A 19534-nucleotide genomic window follows, 5' to 3' on the forward strand; every position below is an offset into this window, starting at 1 on the left:
AACGATCGGATTTTATGCCAGAAAAAAGGTCCAGGTTGTAAAAAAAGGTAATTCCCCTTTAATTTGGACTGTTGGTTGTCTAGGTTTTTGTCACGGGTTAGGGGTTAGAGGTTAGATGCAGATGACATAGGAAAAATATGACTTATTTGCAACATAACCTGCTAAACTGTCGCCCTGTGGGTTGGAGTAATGCGCAAGACTATACAACAGTGATAATACCACTGCAACAGGAAACATGGAAAGGATTCAAGTCCTACTTTTTATCTTGATTTACTGAGAGCAGGAGAAGCTAAGCCGATTCAAAACATCTGTTTAAGTAGGAAAACAGGTTTCGGGAGCTATTGTGAACACTTGAGGAACTTAAAAATGTTGATCCAACAATCAGAAAAGTTCTTGTACTGTGAAAAAAGTGCCACTCAACCAAGCAGAGGCACTGACTACCTCCAAAGTTTCTTCATTTCTTGATGATGCATGGAAGCAGAGGACACACATTCATTTGTGCATGGTGTATTGACACTGTGTTCTTTCCTACTTTCATATAATGGCTTTGCATTTTGTTGATCAATATTCAGCACTTAGCTGTGACAGCATTCATTTTCCTATTTGACACGGGAGATCAATCACGGATCCAGTTGTTGTTCTTTTAATGCAACTGGAGCAAGCTGCATTTCACCACTATCATCTGGACCTTGAATGAATAATGGAGCCGGCTGTGTATTTAGCTACAATAACTGCACGTCAGTCGCCTTTGTAATGCAAAAACACTGAGCCTCATGTAAATCGTTCCAACCTTCCCAGTAGGGGCCCTAGCGGTCGTGCAAGAGCCTGTCGCTGTTAATCACTATAAGTAGGGAGCTTAACTACCTACAGCCACTACCGCCCCATGTGCTTACGCTATGTGTGAGAGGCTGTGAAGTGACATAAGGGCTGATCCTGAGATTCCCTCGCTAGATCCTCCCAGACACCCACAATCAAGAAAAGGAGACCATTTTATCTTAGTGGCTCAATATATGATCAGCACAGATAAAAGTTTTGATGCTGTTACCCATGACAGGGCACGTCTTTACATGTTTCAATAGTCCAAGGATTGGTGAGATTCAGTTCACTTGGAAATATACTTTATCAACTATTAGGACTCCTGAACTGAATCATAATTACACAAACTAGAGGAGGTTGGCCCAAGAAAGTGACAGAGTCATAAAGAAACAAAAAACAAAAACACGTTATTAATCATCAAACCATTCACAGAAGAACGGCATTAGAGGAATGAATTTCTCAATCCTGACATGCCCAGACTGAGTGTTGTCTGTGTGATTCAGTTTTCATTTCAGGCATGTTGAAGCTGTCCAAGTCGCTGGAGCGTGTGTGTGTGTGTGTGCGTGTGTGCGTGTGTGCGTGTGTGTGTGTGTGTGTGTGTAAACAAAGACAGAGTCAGTCTGTATCAGTTCCAGAGCTCGGCAGCTCCATTTCAACAGCATTATACACAAACACACAGTCACTAAGATCAGTTTTGGCATGCTGGGATTGAGAAATTTCCCTCACTCATACATACACAAACAACTCTGAGTCAACCACATGACACTGCCAGTACACCACCAGGAAGGGCCCTCTCAGGCTGAAGTAGTGTTGACGCAGGATTTCCACTATCTGAAAATGTACAGATAAATCCTTGATTCCACAAATACATTTCAGAGCTGCCTTGGCTCTGCTTCAGACTAATGCCAAGAACCAGACACCTGTGATTTCACATAATAAATCTATCATTGCTTGCTGCAGCAGGGATGTCAGACACTCGGGAACGTGACTAAATTAGTCACATAAATCCACACAGCCACAACATTAAAACCACTAACGGGGGAAGTGAATAACATTGACCATCTTGTGACAATACAATGTTCTGCTGGGAAACTTTTGGACCTGGCATTACTTAGACATGTACCACCCACCTGGACCAGACCAGGCACCCCCACCCCATAGCAATGACACTCCTTGATGGCAGCAGCCATACCTAGCAGGATGCAGCCTGACACAGACACACACACAAAAACGGTTTAGGAACAACTCAAAAAAACATGAAGAACATCACAAGGTGTTGACCTGGCCTTCAAATTAACTAGATCCCAAACTGATCAAGTATCTGTGGGATGATCCACAGAGGCCCCTCCCCTCAACACATAGGACCCAAAGGCCCCCACTAACAACATTCTGTTGCCAGACACCACAGGACACCGTCAGAAGGACCATGTCCATTCTCTGAAGAGTCACAAATGTTTTGCAGGCACAAGAGAGACCTAGACATTATTAGGAAGGTGGTCATAATGTTATGCCTGGTCGTTGTATATGCTCTCTTTTTTCATTTTTGTGAGAAACCAACAAGTAGGAGGCATTAGGAGGTCTTTGTTGTAGTTTGCTTGACACATTTGAGTTGATACTGAAAACATCCACTGTCGGTACGAAGGCGCACCGGAGGATTCAGTAGCAAAGTTAAACATCAGACATTTAAAATACATTCAGTCGGGGTATTCTCACATAAAACTGGGCCAAACCAATTAGACAAGTCAAGTTGGCGCTCCGCTACCAGACAACGCAGAAGGCAGCGAGGCACAGGTTTGATTGAGCAACAGACCAAAGACGCAGCAGACTGCACACGCAGCACTATCGCACTGCAGCAATGAGTTTTACATTTCGGATGAAGAACTCAAGGAAAATACGCCTTCAATATGCATCATACAGCCTCAGCATGATGTTACTGAGGCTTTGACTCCAAGTAACTGTAGAAAAGCAAAAAGTACCTGCAGCCTTTTTAACCAGATAACTGGTCCAATACTAAAGACTCAAACTTTAAGTCAAAGTTACTGATGCAAATATATGGAATCAGTGTGCGTCAACCCAAACTAAACATGGCTGCTTCTCTCTTATATTATATAATTGTCAGTCGATAGCTGATCCTGGATCAATAGAGAAGCCTTTCAGTCTCGGACACCAACAAACGACACAACTGTATACCGAACCAGTCAGCATCAGTGATTACAGAAGTAATAACTGTTTGATTCTTATTACTGTATATATCTCTTATATGTTATAAAATGCTATTTAAAGAAGTCATAGCTCTATGAATTTGCAGAGGAAGTGTTTCACCATGTCTGCTAATAACACACATGCATCATTCATTCACGTTTGAATTGAAAAGTTGGAACTTTTCCACCTCTACAGTGCACTAACCAGCATTATATTAAATTCCTTGTCATCAAATCTCACGTAAACACGTAAAGAACATAACGTTAAAGCTGCTTTATTTGATTTTTTGGCCCCTTCTCCAGTGGGCTATTGACCATGTCCAGCAGCAGACACAGAGTAACATTAGCTTTCCTTCACAGCTCTTCGTGACACTTCATGTATTCAATATTCACTCTTCATTTAGTTCTGTTTTTCTCTCCATTAACTCATGGAAGGAAATATCTGGGTCCTCTAAGTTTTCTGAGTACGGTTTCCTGCTGTGGTTAAAAACAATGAGATCGGCGAGACCGAACCAAAACATTAAAGCTGCAGGCCGTAAAACCGAGACAATGAGTTGAACTTCGCTATAAAACTGAGGGGGAGTGTAGTGTTTGAGTAATAATCATATGTTGGTTTGTCGCTACAAATAACAACTTTCACATAACCCGCAATCATTTTATCCACTGTTCCTCTGACATTATTGATCGTCGCAGCTTTAATTCTGCACTTAAAAACAGACGCCGGGGCCGCAGCTCATCCAATCCGGGCGTGCTCTCGCTTTTCTTTTTAACCGCTAAAATGAACTCGACTCCAAGTGTTTTGAGAAGGAATCTAAACACACCCCTGCTGAGGGAGATTTATGACCTCCATGTCAGCGTACGAACCACCTGGACCTCGCTCCTTTTCCTCAAAACACGACCGGTCTCAGTGATTTTTCTCGACGCTGCCTCGTCAAAACAGAACCGAGAGCGCGGCTCAGCTGTCTGTGATGTATTTAAGTGTGCGTGAGTGTGGGGGTCTGTAAGTGTATACGCATGTATCAATCACACAGCGTTGTGTTTATAGAACCAAGAGGAATGTCGGTCAGTTTCCCTTCGAGAAAAAAAAAAAAAAAAAGACATGGATGTTGGTATTTCCTGAAACTACCCTGAGAGAGAGAAACTGCAGAATATAGTTACATCAATAAAATGTATATATTTAAAAAAAAAAAAAAAAAAACTAAATGGCGTCTTCTTTTTGAGTTTTAACCAAAAATGCCAAACATTTGATGCTTCCATCATCTTGACTGTGAAGATTTGTTGCTCATCTCATCTGTTCTACAACATTGTAAATTAAACATCTTCGTGTTGTGTTAAGATGTCACCTTGAAGAAGACCATGGAGGGCTATAAGCCATTCATGATTTTTTTTTTATTTTGTCTACCAAAGATGTGAAATATGATTAGTTAAGTTAAGTTAATATGATTAGATAAGTTAATAGTTGGATGATGTTTCACTAAGTTGGTTAATAAGCTGAGCCATGTTCGTCTTCTTCTTATTTGTTTCTCCGGAGCCATGTGTGGATTCTGCATCAGTGCAATGGCCTCATTCTAATGACTAAAGCGTGGTTTATACCTCTGTGAGACATAGACGCTGTAGCCTATGCACATAGCCTATGCTGGTGCGAGCCATTTATACTTGTGCACTCGTCAGTCTGGCTCGCTCTGTAAAAACACCACCCAAACACTAGTTGGCGCTGTGACTTTTTTGCCAGTCGGATTCATTTTTGTTTCCACTTCCTGCTTCACTTTCAACAATGGCGACTGAAAGACGAGTCAAAATAAACGTCTGTATCTCTGATCCTCCTCTGTTAACCTTTCCTCCATGTGTTCCATCTTTATTGATTCAAAACAATCAATTTGAAAACTGCGGAGATGGAGAAGCAGCCGGAAATACTAAATACTAAAACACGCTACTACCAAGTGGACCAATCACAGCGACGTGTAGTTACTAGGGATGCACCGAAAATTTTCGGCCGAAAAACCGAAAATGCACTTTCGGGTCATTTTCGGCCAAAAATGTATCGCCGAAACAACACGGCCGAAACAGGATGTTGTGATGATGCAAGCAACAACCGCAGCAATTTTCGTCCGAAAATGTCCCAAAAGTGCATTTTCGGTTTTTCGGCCGAAAATTTTCGATGCATCTCTAGTCGTTACATTTCTGGGGAGGTGCATGTCAGCTACGGCGCTTGGGTCTGTGTCGGCGTAGCCTCTGTGTCAACTTAACACAGAAGTACAAACCCCCAATAAGGTGTTGTCCCTGAGCTAAGACCCCGATAGAAGGGCCCCCAATGAATGTTAACAAATGTGCCATGATGGTATACTGGCAAAAACTTCTCCAAAGTGTTTCAGTTTGGTGGATTTCTTTCTAACCAAATGCTAGAACAGGCTCCAGGCTTGTGGTCAACCAGGACGTTTTTCTTTTCTTTTCTTTCTACCCTCATCTCCATCACTTCTTTTTGTCCCTCTGCTGGTTTGAGTCCCCCTCACTCATCCCCGCTCTTCTCCTCCTTCTCCTCCTCCTCTGTTTTGTGGCTTCTCCTCGTCTCCTATTCTGTCCATTACAACACACACACACACACACAACAGGCTGATCCAGATCTCTCCCCGAACAGAGGAAGAGGAGGGGAGTCGCTCCGAATTCCACCTCACATCTGGAAACCATCTTCTTTCGCTCTCTCTCTCTCTCTCTCTCCTTGCCAATGCCCCCCCTTCCTCCGTCGCTCTTTTCTGTAATGTAAATAGCTCTGTAATCATACTCCTTCTCCGAGCCCGCCGCACTGGGTGGTGTGTGCGAGAGAAACCTTACACAGAACACACTCCTCTCCAACAAGCTGAGATCTCCTCTCCTCTTTCTCCCCGTCTCCAGGTCCCAGCTGAGGTTTATGGGGTAATAAAAACTGTTTTCTTCTTCTACTCTTTCTCTCTCGCTTGCTCACACACCTACTGCATGTGTGTTCGCTGAAGCAACGGGAGGCGCACGAGCAGCTGATTCAAAGTGTCGAGCTGAACGGTGACGACCTCATAACCCGAAGCTGAGGCACTTTAGCGTGTCGGCACACGACCGATGCACCTCGTTGCTCCATTCTGGCATTACGTTGTCCTGAAGGGATGCTGCAACCATGTCTTTTGTTGATTTCACTTACTATGGCTTGGATACTGACAGAGAACGGGATGTCTCACTGGTGTCTTTCTGCATTTTTCTAGCGTTTGTAGGGACTCTGAGACTCGGAAATGATGACCGCAGTGGCAGAAACAAACAAGTGGTTCTGTTCTTTGAGGAAAATTCAATCAAAGGCTACTCATCATTAGCTGTATTCATTCAGCTCCCGTCTGTTCGGTCACGGGACAGATGCACAGAGCAGCTACAGTCAACAACCAGCCTGAACTTTGACATGCAAAAGAGAAAGAAGCAAGATGCTGATGGGAAAATCAACATGAAGGCAAAGGCCTCACATCATCCAAGGAGAAAGTCTACGCCGCAGACAAATACAAGCACGCACTACCTGTTGCAGTGAAATCTTAACAGGCTTGCTCAGACCTGCAGTTCACCTTAATTTAACAACTGATCATCACTTCTATAATCATCAGGCCTGAGGCAACACAAACAAAATGCTGCTAAAGACTTGGTAATGTAGGTATTAATGTTAAGTCAAAAGAAACAGATGAATATGAACTTATTCGTCCAGTTTCACTCATGTCTGATCCCTTTGACCAACATCTATGCATTACAAACTGGTATATATCTCTGCAAAATAGTGAAGTTACCCAATACTTTTAATTCGCAAAGTTGTTTTCATTCTTTTAGAACTACAGCTTGACCACACTGAGCATGTTGTCCCATTGGTGAAGAGATTCTCAGCAGTTTCATTGAGATTTTATCAAAGAATGGTCAAAATTAAAGCAGCATTGGATGACTTTAAAAACGCAGACTCCTACTCCTACATTTCCCATAACACAGCCAACATGTGCCCTCCACAGTCACAATAAACTATTGACATTTCAGTTTAAAACCATTGCAACGTCCCACTCATAATACAGGAAGTAGTGTAGGGTTTCGGTTATACAGCAGACAGGGGATCTTTTTTCCTCCCCAAGTGTGAATCTTAATCTACTGATATGAGTAAATGAAAAGCATTTTGGTTTGACACAGAGTAGTTTTTTCCAGACTCTAAAGATGACACATTACGAGGTGTGGCAGAGGGAGCATGGGAGGCATATGCACTTCCTGTCTTCTTAGGTGGGCCTTATAGGAAGGGATTTCACAAATCCTTGGAATTTACACAGCCATATTTGGCATTACAAAAGGCTGAGGCCAAGGCAGATCTCAAACAAAGCTGATGTCCTGATTTTGTGAAAAATTCAAATTCTAAAACACCATTTCAGCATTTGAATGTTTTGGGTCCAGCATTTAGTTTGGCGACTACGGGGCATAAGCATCGATCAGTTCTTGTGCTCATTCTCCCGTTAAGAGTGAACAAACTCCCGTCCTGCAGCAGCTCAAGAGGCAGGGCAGTGGCACAGATACAGGAAACGACTCGGGCGCGCCGCTTCGTTTCTGAACTTGCCCCACAAGTGTGCAGGACGGCAGCTGACACAATGCAAACATCACAGGTCACCGCTCGCTCCCCTTTTGGCCAATCAATAGCAGCACAGCTCCCACTCGAAGCATTAGCCGCCTGCACGCAGCAACATGTCAGATTGACCAATTATGTGTCAGTGAGCTGTCACGGCTGCATTTCCTTGCAGGCAACGGGACGTCTCTGTCAAGAGGGTGTGTTCAATGACCCAGTGACAAATGACCTGATCAGACCCCTAATCTGGAAGGCTGTGACAGTTGAAAGGCCGCACACACACACACAATCACAGAGGGATATTTATCAAGCTTCTCAGTCAGATTACCAGCGCTGATGCCCTTAAGCTCACATATCCTCGTCCAGTGTGACAATGCTAACTTGATTTCTTGCCCGTGGGTAGTGGAACATCACCATTTGTCAGGGGGGGTTTGGGAAGCTTTGAGGTGGATTTGGGGTCTGGTTGCAATTTGCAGCACAAAGCCGCCACGGGGGCAACGCTACTTTACGGGCATGTCGTCATGAGGATCACGTCAGCTGATCCCGGGATCAATAGTGGACAGTTTCAGGCTGTGACGCCGGCCGACGACACAACCCTATTCCGAATTGGTCAGTGTCTGTGCTCAGGATTACAGTGAGTGGTTTTCGACGCAGAGAAAGAGAACTGTTTAATCTGGACCGTCCTTGACCCGCCTCTACCAAACACTGAGCTCACACACACAAACACACAATCAGAATGTGTGTGTGAGAGAGAGAGAGAAAGAGAGAGAGAGCTCACAGATCTGACAGCACCACAGAGCTGTCAAGAATAACTGACCATTCAGAAAAAAAAAAAGGAGGATTGTGTTTATGAAGACCAGCTGATGATTACAACCAGGGTCCTGTTGACAGATTAGTCAATTTAAGACCCAAGCCCTACTTTTGGGATAGATTTGAACCTTCAACTTCATATAAATTAAGCACATAATAAGTAGAAAAAGTCCAAACTGACTTGAACTGGTTGGGTTGGTGTGAATGCGTGATGGAAAAAGAAATGTTTGTTTAGGTTGATTACTTTGCTGGCAAACTTTTACCTAATCACACACAGCCTGCTTTCAGTTCAGCCAATGGGTTTTAAACTAATGAAAGACAGAAGACTGTGTAAAGTTTATGAACATAAAGTACACATGTCCCAAATCAAATCATTAAAACTACACTACGGGACTTCAAGAACTCCAGGGGATAATTGTAAAGCCCACCTACACGGCTCCATGGTGTCCCTAGTAAATCATGAGCCAAACAGAAAACACACAAACAAAAGCAGACGCCGCTGCGCACCGTCAGCCACATGCATCGATCACCAATCAAACATCAGCACAAACTATCTCTCTCTCTCTCTCTCTCTCTCCGCGCACAACAACAAAGCCAAAGTTGCTCCCTGGCACCGATGAAGCGCAGCAGGGCTGGAAAAAAGGGGGGACCGTGAACGAGGAGAGGACACTCACCGCGTCTGCTCGATCTCAAACGGCCTCAGAGTGTATTCATCCCTCAGGGACTGGAACCAAGACATCAGCGCTGTTAGTGGACTAATGATTGGATTATTTGTCTCAGTCCTGCGCTGGCGTCCTCGGATCTGCGCCGTGCTGCGTTCAGGGGGCGTCGCGGAAAGTGCTCTACCCTGATGTCACATCCAAGAAGTGAGAGAAGAAGAAAAAAAGAAGTTGACTCAGTCCAAATGTTGTGACCTTGTTGCTCTAGATGCTATTTTAGTTTAATTTTATACAGTATGTTGCAGGTTGAGCTGGGAGAGTAATTTCTAAACAAAGATTTCAGATGTACGTGCTTTATGTTAGATTATCTGTGGATTACTAAATCTTTTTTTTTTTTAAATATTAATTTATTTGATAAATCTTACACTTACACAGAGCATACAAATAAAAGAATACAATAGGTATATAAAATATAATATAAATGGTATCATAACCTGGGGATGCAACATTTGGAAATTTATTCACAAAACAAAACATTACAAAACACAGGAGTGAGACTGAATCTGGCAAATATTTATATTTATATTATATTATATTAACATGTCATTTTAACATAATAAGATTATTGATGCTCTTCTGGTGTCTAAAGTCTGTTTATTTGTTTGTTTGCTTTTATAACTTAACAGTAACAGCAAAACTAAAGGCTCCTCTCTTTGAATGGGCCCCAATTATAACTGTCAGCGAGGAGCAGATTATTACCGTTTTCTATTTCCAGTTATGTGGTTTGCATTTTTACGAGCGACACCCAAACGCACCTTAACGCACAAAAGCCGAGCACCGCCCAGCAGAATCCAGATGAGATAAGAGAATGATGTTTGCTGCAAGAAACGACCTTATTAACAAACACGTGAATCCTGTGTCCAGTCTGGACGTCTCAATAAGTTAAAGAGAAAACATTTAAGCATTAAAACTACTAAAAAAATCTATAACCACTATTATTTTTATTTGATTCTTGGACTTTACTGTGTCAGCTTTCCTGGAGAAGGAGGAGGAGGAGGAGGAGGAGGTGTTTGTGGATGTAATTTAGGACCGCTGACTTTGTGGGTACCAATCCAAGTAAATATGGTACTTTGGCAGACGGGTTAAATATAGTTTGGTGTAAACCGATAGTCTTGTGTTTATATAAACCTGCAAAACACAGCGTATAACACCGAGTATGACCTCTTCAATGAATGGGAAAAACACAAATCCAGCATGTTGTTCAGATTTAGTTTGCAGCTCGAGCAACAGTTTCACGCTGAAAAGTTGGATCAACACTGCTACCTGGTGTCGAAACGGAGTCAGTGTCAATACTCTGCTGTATCTGAAAACCTGACTCACTTTGCATGACCTCTGTGTTCGAGAGGCGCCATGGAGGAAATCCACTACTTTTACATTTAATTTTAGTTTGTTTTTTTTAGTTTTAGTGTAATTTTATGTCACCTGCAGTCATTGAAGCCACACGATTTATAAATGAAATTAAACCCATTTCTGTCTTCATGAGATTGTTGAAAACAGAATCTGAAACTGTATCAAATTAAATGAACACATTATGTAGAAAAAACAACTTTAATTCAGTCGACAACATTTAGATTAGAAACAAACGGAAACAGTTTGCCACTGGTTTGTCACGTCCACTCTTCATGAAGACAGCAGTAATGTGAACATGATTAGAAAAACACATCAAACTTGTACAAATTATGGATCCAACGTTGACTATATACCATTAGTAAAATTTTGGAACCCTGCCACGGTACAATAGTGCAGATAAAAACACAAAAGGATATTGTTGGACATGGTCTGATTCTATAAAAACATTTTGGATGGAAACCTTTAAATAGGTTGATATCGGCGTATGAGTCTGTTACAGCCTCCCTGCCTCCTTGAACTTGCTCAGCAGTCCGTCGTCTGCCCTCAGAGGAAAGTACAGCGTCCGGGTTTTGTAGTACTGAGGGTCAGACTGCAGGTTCTGGATGACGTCCGCCAGGAGGTGGGCGCGCTCCACGCCGCAGCCCGGGGCCTCGTAGCCTAGCTTGGTGAAGTGGACGTGCAGGTGGTAGTAAGACGGCTGGTAGTGCAGGTAGACTCTCAGCTTACTGGCTGGAAGTTTGTAACGCTGCAGGATGGCCTCCTAAATCACACCAACGTAGATATTATTAACCTTTTAGTAATGTTTACTGATAAGTTGACTTCTATAGCCCAGACGAATCACTGTAACCTCACCTTTCCTTTCTGGAAGATGTTCTGCAGCAGCGGGAGGTGCTCTGACGTCAGGTCTCTAAGACTCTTGATGTCTCTCCGGTGTGTTATAGCAATTAGGTATAAATCGTCTACCTGAAAGAGGAGGCCGGACATTATTAGACAATTTAATGCAATCTAACATCTTCCTGTTCCAATTTCCTTCCTTTGCACATGTGAAGTACATGTACAAACTGTAACCTAGAACACATATAATGTCTCTCATATTCTGATTTTCTGCATATTTTGTTTTATCCCTGTGCACTTTCAAATGTCCTCTATGGGGGATCAATAAAGGTTTGTATTGTTTGCTCTGGGCTACTGTAGAAACACGGCAGCAGAACAATGTGGGATCCACAGAAGAGAAAGTATACTTACGAATACTGAATTCAATTTCTGCTAATAGATCTAAACTAAATCCTGAACACTCCTCCTTTAAAAGTCTCTTTCTCTCTCTCATACACAATTAGATGGGATGCAGATGGAAATAATTATTGCCGTCATAATTTACTGTGTGTTCATTCTTCTCTCCTAACTATGGATGTGTGTATGACGTCGTCTTTAGTTTACTGCTCAGCAAGGAACTATCCAGTGTCCAGTGTTCCTGGTCTCTCACCTGTTTTTGGTCCCATTTAAAATCGGGGAGGAGGAGAAAGCCAACCTCAGGGTCTGGATCTTCATAAACTATCCTCTCAGTCTCTGCCTTCTTCTCCAGAATGTTGTGAACCCACTGAGGAGGGAAAATGAGAGAGAAAAGTTCATGTCATTCACTCCAAAGTGCATCGTGCAGCAGAGGAGGTCATTTCAGGAGACTGACCTTCACGCTGAAACTCTGCTTCTCAATGTAGGGAAGAGTGATGGACTGATAGTCTTCCCCGGTCTCCTCCATCAGGTAACACTCCTGACGCTGGTATTTCTTTAAATGTTTCTCTGTGGCCGGACACACCACCGTGGTCTTAATCTCTGCAAGTCAGAAACACGTAGATTTGTCTTTCCAGGTGGCCGACGAGAGAGGGATAAACTTTACTGAATATGCCAACAGTTTATCTATTAGGGAACGCACCATTGAGGTGAGGGGGAGCCTGGAGCTGATAGGTGCTGTAGATGTCGTTTTTCATCACCAGCTTGAGTGTGGAGCCACTGAACAGCTCAGGCAGGACGTCCTCTCTAATGGGAGTCTTCTCCAGGATAACCACAGCATCCTGATCAGCAACCTGAAGATGACATGTTCAACAGTTCTACCTGGGCTCATGATGGAAAAATTGCATATTAATTAAAACCCTATTTATACATAAATAAAGAAATATCATGTAGGCTATTATTTTGAAACATCAAACCGGAAGTAAATGTGACACGTTTCCTTTACAAACTATTCATACCGCTAACAATGCAAATCTTCGTGGCTTCCAATCACAACTTTACAGCCATAACTGCAATGAGACAAAAGTGTCTTCTAAAACCAAAGTAAAGTTAGCTAACTTTACAGCAACAGTACCTTTCCGTGGATAAATATGTTTTTCTCCCGGGGAGAATCACTCAAGACGCTGGAGGTTTTGAACCCAGACAGAACATTTTCGCATTCCGCTTCTTTTCCGTTTTCTCCACCGTTCTCATCCCCGGTCTTCGCCCTCTTCGCCTCCTGAGATAACTCATCAGCTCCAGCAGCATCTATTTCACGTTTAACCGCCGTGTCCGCCATGTTTCTTGTTGCTGCTGCTGCTGCTTCTGCTGCCTTAGTGACAAAGATCGTCTAGTTAGGAAGGATGCCTTACTCGATATCCGCGTAAAATCCAGTCGTAAAACGAGGACCGTAAACTGTATATTAAAGAGTTGTTGTATGTGACCACAACTTAGAAATTACATTTTTAATCTTAAAAACAATTAGTATTTCTGTTTTAATGATTAACTTAATGTAAAATTAACTAAAAAGTCGCTAGTAATTTCACAAAAGTGCAAATAATTTGAATTTATTTTGAGTTTATTTACTGTAGAAAACTTGAATTCATACAAAATATTGCTCTTTTTTTTAAAAAAAAAAAGTTTACTCGTGTAATTAGGTAGAAATGGTAGAAATCCATCGGTTTTATATCATAATTTTTATTTTACGAACCTCGATTGTGTTCAGAGTGAGACGTCGCTTCAGATCTCATCTCTCAAGAATAGACGTTAGTAAAATACCAGAAACAAACGGTTAAACTTCGCTACAGAAGTACTACAGAATAGAAGTTGTATATTACACTTATTAGTCAAGTATCTCTGCAATAATATTGTGTTTTTGTCCAACATATTTAGTGAAATACACGCCAACTTACACAAAGTAATATATTTATTAAAACCTCGGTATTTCAAGATTTTTTATTACATTATAGGACAATAGACAGTACTTTGCCGCCACAGTAATACTTTGCATCGTTTTTTAATTAGACTACTACCTGCTTGCTTTGTCCAAAAATGACTGACACATCATTTAACTAGCCCTTCGTGTCGGGGGCGACAGCTGAACGGACCAATGAAAACGCAGCAGCCTGGAGACGCGTCAATCAGGAAGTTATTAAAGGACAACCACACACACACACACGCTTGGTTTGTTTTGGTTCCACGGAAAGAAGGGAACTCTGTGTAGAGGAAGAACAGTTGAACGATAACTGAGCTGTAGAAGTCTGGATAAAATGTACATACTTGTACGAACATGGCTCTTCTTCTTGGTCCTTCACTCACTTATAGCTGCTGTTGTTGCCAGAGGTAAGTAGAGTTTGTTCTCAGGAGAGATTAAATCTCTAGCTATACTTTCTGGGTTTCCCAATGAAAATGTAACCGTGCTTCTGTTTTATTTATTTATTTATTTACTTATTTATTTATTATTCTTATCTATTTTTGCCTTGTTCAGCAATTTGAACGGTCTGAGTCAGGCTGTAACTAAGTTAGCAGACATTAGCGTTAACGAGAGCTTAATGTTTTGTTGATTTACTGTCTGTTGCTGCTTGAGTTAGCCTTTAACTCAATTTACTAACTGAAGCCGGCTTTGTTTGGTTCTTTGAGAAAAGCTGAAGTGAAAGCTGACAGTTTTCTGTGGCGTTTTAGCTTCTGGTTATTAACAGAAGAATCACTTCCAGTTTCCTTGAAAAATGTCCACACCACCAGCTATCAAACCTTCCCTAACTACACCTGAACTCATTGTCTAATTGGTTCATTTTAAAGTAATTTAAAAAGAAGGTATGCGTTATCTGTGACTGTTTTGTCTGTTTGCTCTTAGAGAGGAGAAATGTCCTCTTCATCGTGGCAGATGATCTGCGTACGTCCCTGGGCTGCTATGGGGACTCACTGGTCAAATCGCCAAACATTGACCAGTTGGCATCTAAAAGCCAAGTTTTTCTCAATGCATATGCACAGGTCAGTCACTTTTGGTCCTGTTTACTGTCTAATATTGTTACAGCAGGTCAACCCACGTTGCGTGTTTTCCTTCTCTCAGCAAGCCGTGTGTGCCCCCAGTCGAACGTCCATGTTGACTAGTCGCAGGCCGGACACGACCAGGCTCTACGACTTCAAATCCTACTGGAGAGTCCATGCTGGGAACTACACTACTCTGCCACAGCACTTTAAATCCAGCGGGTACTTCACCATGTCTGTGGGGAAGGTATTTCATCCAGGTAAGATTAACAGTGTGTGTTTTTAAATAAAGTCACTGAGCCTGAGCTGTTTTTCTGAGAAGTCTCTTTCTGCATTTTGTTTTCTTTCTTTAAGGCATTGCCTCCAACCACACTGATGACTACCCCTACAGTTGGTCCATCCCTGCCTATCACCCAGCTTCATTTCAATTTGAGAAAAAAAAGGTATGAATGGAAAAAAGTACCTCTTTCACACTTACACCGACAAGTCAATGGACATGGAGCATTATAAAGATGCTTATACATATACCTTTATCCAGGTTTGTTCAAGTGTGTCATGACGTCTCATCATCTAAGTTAGCTGGAGTTAACTTTCAACTCAGTTTGGTTTGGTTGTTCGCAGACTTTGAGAAAAGCTGAAGTGGAACCTGTCAGTTTCTGTGGGTTGTACCGTCAGAGTTTTCAGAAACTCAGACAAGGTGTTGACATGACACAGTATCCTGGTGTCTGCTGAAATACTCCAGGTAGCATATCCAAATTTTAAAACCAGCGTAAGAAATTTAACAGACCCAAACCCAGATGTGGTGTTTACATTCTTTAGTTCAGATTGACCAACTTGGTGTCCACACAGCCGAATAGAAGACAGCTCAACTGCATATCTGGAAAACCTTTAAGGATCAATACATGTAAACAAAGTTTGTTCAGCCATTATCTTTCGACTAAGGAAACGATGTGGAACTCTGAGCCTCAGTCTTTATCTTCGGAACTCTGAGCCTTGTCAGTATGAATCCTAATTGCTTTAAATGTTCTTAAAATTAAATGCTTTTGATCATGTGATTTCTCAGTTTCATGAATTTTGAAAGAGGAAGTAAATCTCTTTGAGCTAGTCATGAGAACTGCCTTTCACTCAGTTGACTCTACGAGTATCTGAATCACTCAGAGACTCGGTCTATCTCAACTGAACCATCCAGGGCAGGGAAGACACTCACACAACCCAGAGTCTAATCCTAGTACTGACAAGCATACTGTATATGTCACCTAAGCAGGATCTACGTGTGAATATACCTTTTAAATATTTGCATAAAAAAAAATCTTGTTTGCAGATGTGTAAAGGAGAGGACGGTAAACTGCATGTCAACTTGCTATGTGCGGTGAACGTTACCGAGCAGCCTGGGGGAACCCTCCCTGACATGGAGAGCACAGACGAGGCAGTGAGGTTACTGAAGAGTCGGGCCGGCGAGGACGTTCCTTTCTTCTTGGCTGTGGGCTTCCATAAACCACACATACCTTTTAGGATACCACAGGTACACTGAGCAGTATCGGCACATGTAGGATTTGTTTTTTTTCCAAAAACAACTCCCTCTTTACTCTTGGTAGGCTGCCCTGTCTAGTTCAGTCAGCTTTAAAGGAATGCACTGTCTGGATATACTTTCCCTGATTACTGTGAATGAGCTGTTAAGTAGCACCCATGATAATTCACATCTAATGTGAGCTACGTGATAACGGTGACTAACAGAACGAGATGCAGGCCATAGCCAGATCAGTCAATTAATAATGTATAGAATTTTTTATTTTATTTTTTTGTGAAGGATTCTCTAGGTGATTTTTGTTGTTCTGACCACATGCAATATGCATTTGACATATCATATCTGATACCGACATATGTATCTGTAAGCACCTAATATCTCAAACCCATGGACTGAGTTTCTCCTTGACTGCACCGGACTGGATGTAACTGTTGTCCTGGTGGAACGTCTACAATGCAAATCACAAAGACAGACATTCATTCTAGACGTGAGTTAGTCTCCAGTCCCTCAATGAACAGTTTGTCACAGTCACAGATACAGCCGAGCATGCAGAGTGGGGAAAAGAAAAATCTTTGTCTGGCTGCAAGAAGCAGCTTAGCTTAACATGGTTCCCATGGACGAAGACTAGTTTTGAAAAAATCTGAGTAAATGTGCCAGGTAATGAGAATGGATAGTGGCATTAATGTGTAGGAGACAGTGTTTAGAGAACTGAAGAGGAAAGAAATAACCGGCTTTAGGTTTATGGAAAATGTAGTACTCTCTCTGAAAGTACATAATTATAGCAGTGACACTTTACTATCCTTGTATAGGTGTAATAGGTGCAGCTCAAGCTGTAAGTGATGAAACCCAGAAATGGACGAAAGAAAAGAAACCAGTGAACACTAGGATTGAGACATAAAAGCTGTAGGGTTCTAGACCAGAGCACAGTAGTGACATTAGTGACACCCAGGGGTCTACTGGCACTACATTTTGGAAAACTGGTTGATTAGATTTGTATGAATTGGTCTTTGGGGCACTAAAAAGTTTAATGAGTTTAATTATAATTCAGCTGTTTGTATTTTATTTAGCATCCCTTGTTGTGTGTGTGTGTATCACAGGAGTACCTGAGCCTATACCCCCTTGATCAAATGACTCTGGCCCCTGACCCTGATGTCCCCAAACTCCTTCCACCCGTGGCCTACAACCCCTGGACGGACATAAGGAAGAGAGAAGACGTCCAAAAGCTCAACATTAGCTTCCCCTATGGACCGATTCCTAAAGACTTCCAGGTATGAACCCTCTGCTCTCATCAGTCTTGTATAAATTTCTGCTTCCTAAACAGTGTTATATCATGTCTTCCAGCTGCGCATTCGTCAGCACTACTACGCTGCTGTGTCCTACATGGACGCTCAGGTGGGGCGCCTGCTCGGTGCGCTTAATGATCTGGGTCTGACTGACAGCACCATGGTGGTGTTCACCTCTGATCATGGTTAGTAGACACGTGCTTGGATGAATGGTGGTAATAAGCTGGTGGTATTGTGTGGATTTCATATTAAAACACTGACACGGCTGTTTCTCTTTAGTAGTGTTTGGAGTGGTTCATTCAGATTATGTAAATGTCGCCGCTCTCCTTGTGCTTCGCCACCAGATGGCAGTGTTGTTACAGCACATTGTGCCGTCACCTCGTTTCACTATTTTCCTCTTCTCTAAAAAGTCGCAGTTCTTTTTGTGCAACACCCAAAACCTTCAGACTTACAAACTCAGACTGGTTTAATGTCTCCTTCAGTGGAGGATGCTGAGCTGAATACTTGCTGTGATTGTATAGTGTGTCGCCCAGTAAAGCACAATCAACTACAGTAATAATTGAAGGATAAAGGACTTGGACTAAAATGCGTGTTTTCCCGTTATTAAAACATATGTATGGTTTTAGATTATTCCGCATTTTTAATTATTTTTACTTCTTTCTTCATCTGCTTCATCTTTTTTTTTTTTTCTTTTTGCTCAGGTTGGTCATTGGGCGAGCACGGCGAATGGGCTAAATACTCAAATTTCGATGTGACGACACGCGTCCCTCTCATCTTCTACGTTCCCGGTGTCACCGCAGTCCGCCGTCACCTGGAAGAGTCGACTTTCCGGTTCATCGACGTCTTGAGTCCATCAGAGCACAGCTTCGCAAGTAAGGTCTCCCCAAAGACCACAAAACTAATTACTGCTGATAACAGGAAGTGTCATTTTGCATTCTCTGTTTGAAGCGTTTATTAACATGCCGTCTTGGCTTTCATGAAGTCTTTTGATATACACAGAGCTGCAAAAGTATTTAGACAGGGATACACTTTCATAATTTGCCTCCGGACAGTTTTCATTTCAAGTACATGTGGTGCAATCATGATGAAATTTAAGTGTGGGACGGTTAGCACATTTTTAGTGAATATCTCGACGGTTTTGCTGTCGGTGGCAGGATAAAACTCTGAGTCGATGACCCTTCTCTCTCTCTCTCTCTTAGATGAGAATGTAATACGAAACATGGTGGAGCTGGTGGATGTCTTTCCTACCGTCTCCTACATGGCCGGACTCAGAGCGCCCGAACCCTGTCCTGATGTGTCCTTCCAGGTATCGAGATGAAAACAAAAGCTTTTCCTCTTGCTCCGGCGTGACGTTGACATTACTAGGTTTTCTTGGTCACCTGCTGTTTCCTCTAGCACCATCAACAGGGCAGAGTTTGCAGGTTTTAATGATCAGCTACGCTCCAATCTCCTCCAGCTGTGCTTTGTGGTTGGTGCTAATAGGGAAACGTTAACAGGCTAAACTAATGTAGACCATGTCTGCTAAATATTAGCACTACGTTGTCAGCATAGCTTTACCTCACAGTGCTTCTGTTGCTAAGACTGTGACGTGTGTTGACATTGTCAAGAGGCTGTCTCCAGATTTAATCCCGACTTTTCCAACTTGGGGCTAAACAGTGTGAGAAGTTTTTTGGTATGTGTGTCAAGGGCGTACTACTTTTGGATACTACGGTGGCATAAATGTCCCACAGTGCTATGCAGTAAAGATGAGGTTGGTGAGTTTCCACAGGTACGACCATCCAAAAACATTCTACTGTTTAATTACACTAAATTACTGTATGTTGAATGATGGTCGTATAGAGTATGTAGTCCATAGTAGATGATTTCTGACACTGACTGTGACTGTGAGCACGGTAGCGTTTAGCTCAAAGCACCGCTGCGTCTTTTTATCTCCTCACAGAGCCACTGGCCTCCCTGCAGACTCTTTGGTCTTTATTTTTATA

General features: G+C 42.3%; 3 protein-coding genes across 3 annotated transcripts in view; 1 reads left to right on the forward strand and 2 right to left on the reverse strand.

The window, feature by feature from the left end:
- Positions 1–9232, reverse strand: part of LOC311492326 (uncharacterized protein) — a 49232-nt gene extending 40000 nt beyond the window's left edge. Inside the window, exon 1 of the mRNA XM_084550578.1 lies at positions 9096–9232. Coding sequence (XP_084406704.1) covers positions 9096–9160 — 65 coding nt within the window. The 5' untranslated portion in view covers positions 9161–9232. The remainder of the gene's footprint in view (positions 1–9095) is intronic.
- A 1418-nt stretch (positions 9233–10650) lies between these two features.
- Positions 10651–13056, reverse strand: dcps (decapping enzyme, scavenger; the record flags this gene model as incomplete). Its single annotated transcript, XM_084550454.1, has 6 exons — positions 10651–11250; positions 11343–11453; positions 11974–12087; positions 12175–12320; positions 12421–12571; positions 12853–13056. 6 exons carry the CDS (start codon positions 13054–13056, stop codon positions 10984–10986), a joined length of 993 nt encoding a protein of 330 aa, XP_084406580.1. The 3' UTR covers positions 10651–10983.
- An 876-nt stretch (positions 13057–13932) lies between these two features.
- ids (iduronate 2-sulfatase) overlaps positions 13933–19534 on the forward strand; it is a 10633-nt gene continuing 5031 nt past the window's right edge. Inside the window, exons 1-9 of the mRNA XM_084549844.1 lie at positions 13933–14099; positions 14611–14747; positions 14827–15004; positions 15099–15187; positions 16066–16266; positions 17367–17537; positions 17611–17737; positions 18254–18424; positions 18752–18858. Of these exons, the coding sequence (XP_084405970.1) occupies positions 14027–14099; positions 14611–14747; positions 14827–15004; positions 15099–15187; positions 16066–16266; positions 17367–17537; positions 17611–17737; positions 18254–18424; positions 18752–18858 (1254 nt within the window). The 5' untranslated portion in view covers positions 13933–14026. The remainder of the gene's footprint in view (positions 14100–14610; positions 14748–14826; positions 15005–15098; positions 15188–16065; positions 16267–17366; positions 17538–17610; positions 17738–18253; positions 18425–18751; positions 18859–19534) is intronic.

Source organism: Chelon labrosus (genome assembly GCF_963514085.1).
Source record: "Chelon labrosus genome assembly, chromosome: 8".
Taxonomy (NCBI): Eukaryota; Metazoa; Chordata; class Actinopteri; order Mugiliformes; family Mugilidae; genus Chelon; species Chelon labrosus.